The sequence below is a fragment of the Trichinella spiralis genome, assembly GCF_000181795.1.
Source record: "Trichinella spiralis strain ISS 195 chromosome Unknown Scfld875, whole genome shotgun sequence".
Lineage (NCBI taxonomy): Eukaryota > Metazoa > Nematoda > Enoplea > Trichinellida > Trichinellidae > Trichinella > Trichinella spiralis.
In genome coordinates, this window is record NW_003527814.1 from 1 (window position 1) to 1,593 (window position 1,593).

Genomic DNA, 1,593 nt, shown 5'->3' on the forward strand with positions numbered 1-1,593 from the left:
TTCAGTAATCTATTAGCTAGGTTGGATGTGGACTTGAAAGAGTACAATGTTAGCTATATTCATTGTTAAAGGAATGACTTTGTAGTTTGCATTGTTTAAGTTAATCGTCTATAAGTCAAATAAGGGTCATTTACATAGTATATTGAAAAGTTTTACCCAGTAGATTTGACGAGGTAACCAGGAATGTGGTTTGTTCCAATTGTTGGTAGGAGGTTTGCATTTACACGATATATTCGGGATTTCAAACAGAAGAAGATGCATGCACATTTTAACGGTTCCATCAAGTTGCAAAGCGAAATTTCAGAACACTAGCATCATATGAGTTTTCAAAGAATTAGAGTGAACCATTATAGACGTTGACTACTAGCAGGGTAAAAGTGCCGGATAATGCATTTGCAGAGACGCAGGTAGAAACTAATGGACCTGAGCTGTGTGAATGTTTCAAATATGAACTGAAACATCAGTTCCTGAAACGTCCGATGTAAAGAACAAAGCGAAATTAAAGCATCAGTAGAATCAACCAGTGTTCCACAGGAAAAGAATGAAACATCTACTTACAGTAGCCCTTTGACAACTAGCAGTGCTCAAGTTCCAGATGATGCATCTGCTGAAGTACAAGAAGAAACTAATGGGACAGTGCCATTGTCAAATATTGCAAAAAATACTAGTGAAACATTGACTTCGTCAACTATCAGTGGAAAAGTGTCAAATGATACATCTGCAACTGCAGAAGCACTGCAAAATTTGACTTACAGTCGTTTGTTCAGTGAAACCTATTTTTATGGCTTTTGCATTGCAAACAGATGCGCATTTGGTATGTATATAAAACGACTAGAAATTTATTGTTATGGTTGAATGTCTCATTTTAGAATGTTCTGCTGTTAATCAATGGTCCTATTGGACTCCATGTTCTGGTGTTCCTGGCAAGTCGTTCGAACAAAGAATGCGAGTTATTGCTTTTCTCGATCATGATAACACGTCATGTTTTATGGCACTCGAAATGAGAAAATGCAATATGGTAAAGTCAGTGGCAGGTAATTGGGATTTTTTCATTACTCTGAAAGTTGAATACTTTTTTGTCATATTTGAACATATGTTACTGTTGGTATGACAATACTCATCATGGAATGCTTGGTTGAAAAGGCTGAGACCTTGCAAAAACACTTAACGGACACTAATCAAGTTGTGTTTTGGCCCACTTCACTTATTTTACGTTTTTCAACTGTACCTGCCCTTTCTGAATCACAAAACTGCCCTTCTAGTTGATAACCTGCTATGAGATTACTTTGATATTCTATTTCAAACTTTATCTTATCATTCGCATTTAAGAATTCGCTGAAAAAACGTGATAACATACAGCTCGTATAAATGGCGTACATGTTATAACCAATACCCGGTGGTACTAATTATGCAGGGACAAACCAATTCCGTGTCTTCGTTATTGCCTTAGAATATTTCGATGAACAACAAATCCTATGTGTGCCTACTGAACATTACTTCCGAAAGTGCATTAACAATTGTGCGTCAAACGTCACATGCGCATAATTAACTACTCATCTTTCACCTATTATCATTATTTTCCAGTGAACGCAC

At 36.5% G+C, this 1,593-nt stretch overlaps 1 protein-coding gene across 1 annotated transcript; it reads left to right on the plus strand.

Annotated features, from left to right (window-relative positions):
* Window positions 1-353: 353 nt before the first annotated feature.
* Tsp_16109 (conserved hypothetical protein) lies at window positions 354-1,266 on the plus strand (the record flags this gene model as incomplete). Its single annotated transcript, XM_003370361.1, has 4 exons — window positions 354-481; window positions 561-814; window positions 870-1,034; window positions 1,184-1,266. Coding segments are annotated over 4 exons (630 nt in total), but the record flags the coding sequence as incomplete, so codon positions are not given.
* Between the last annotated feature and the right edge of the window lie 327 nt (window positions 1,267-1,593).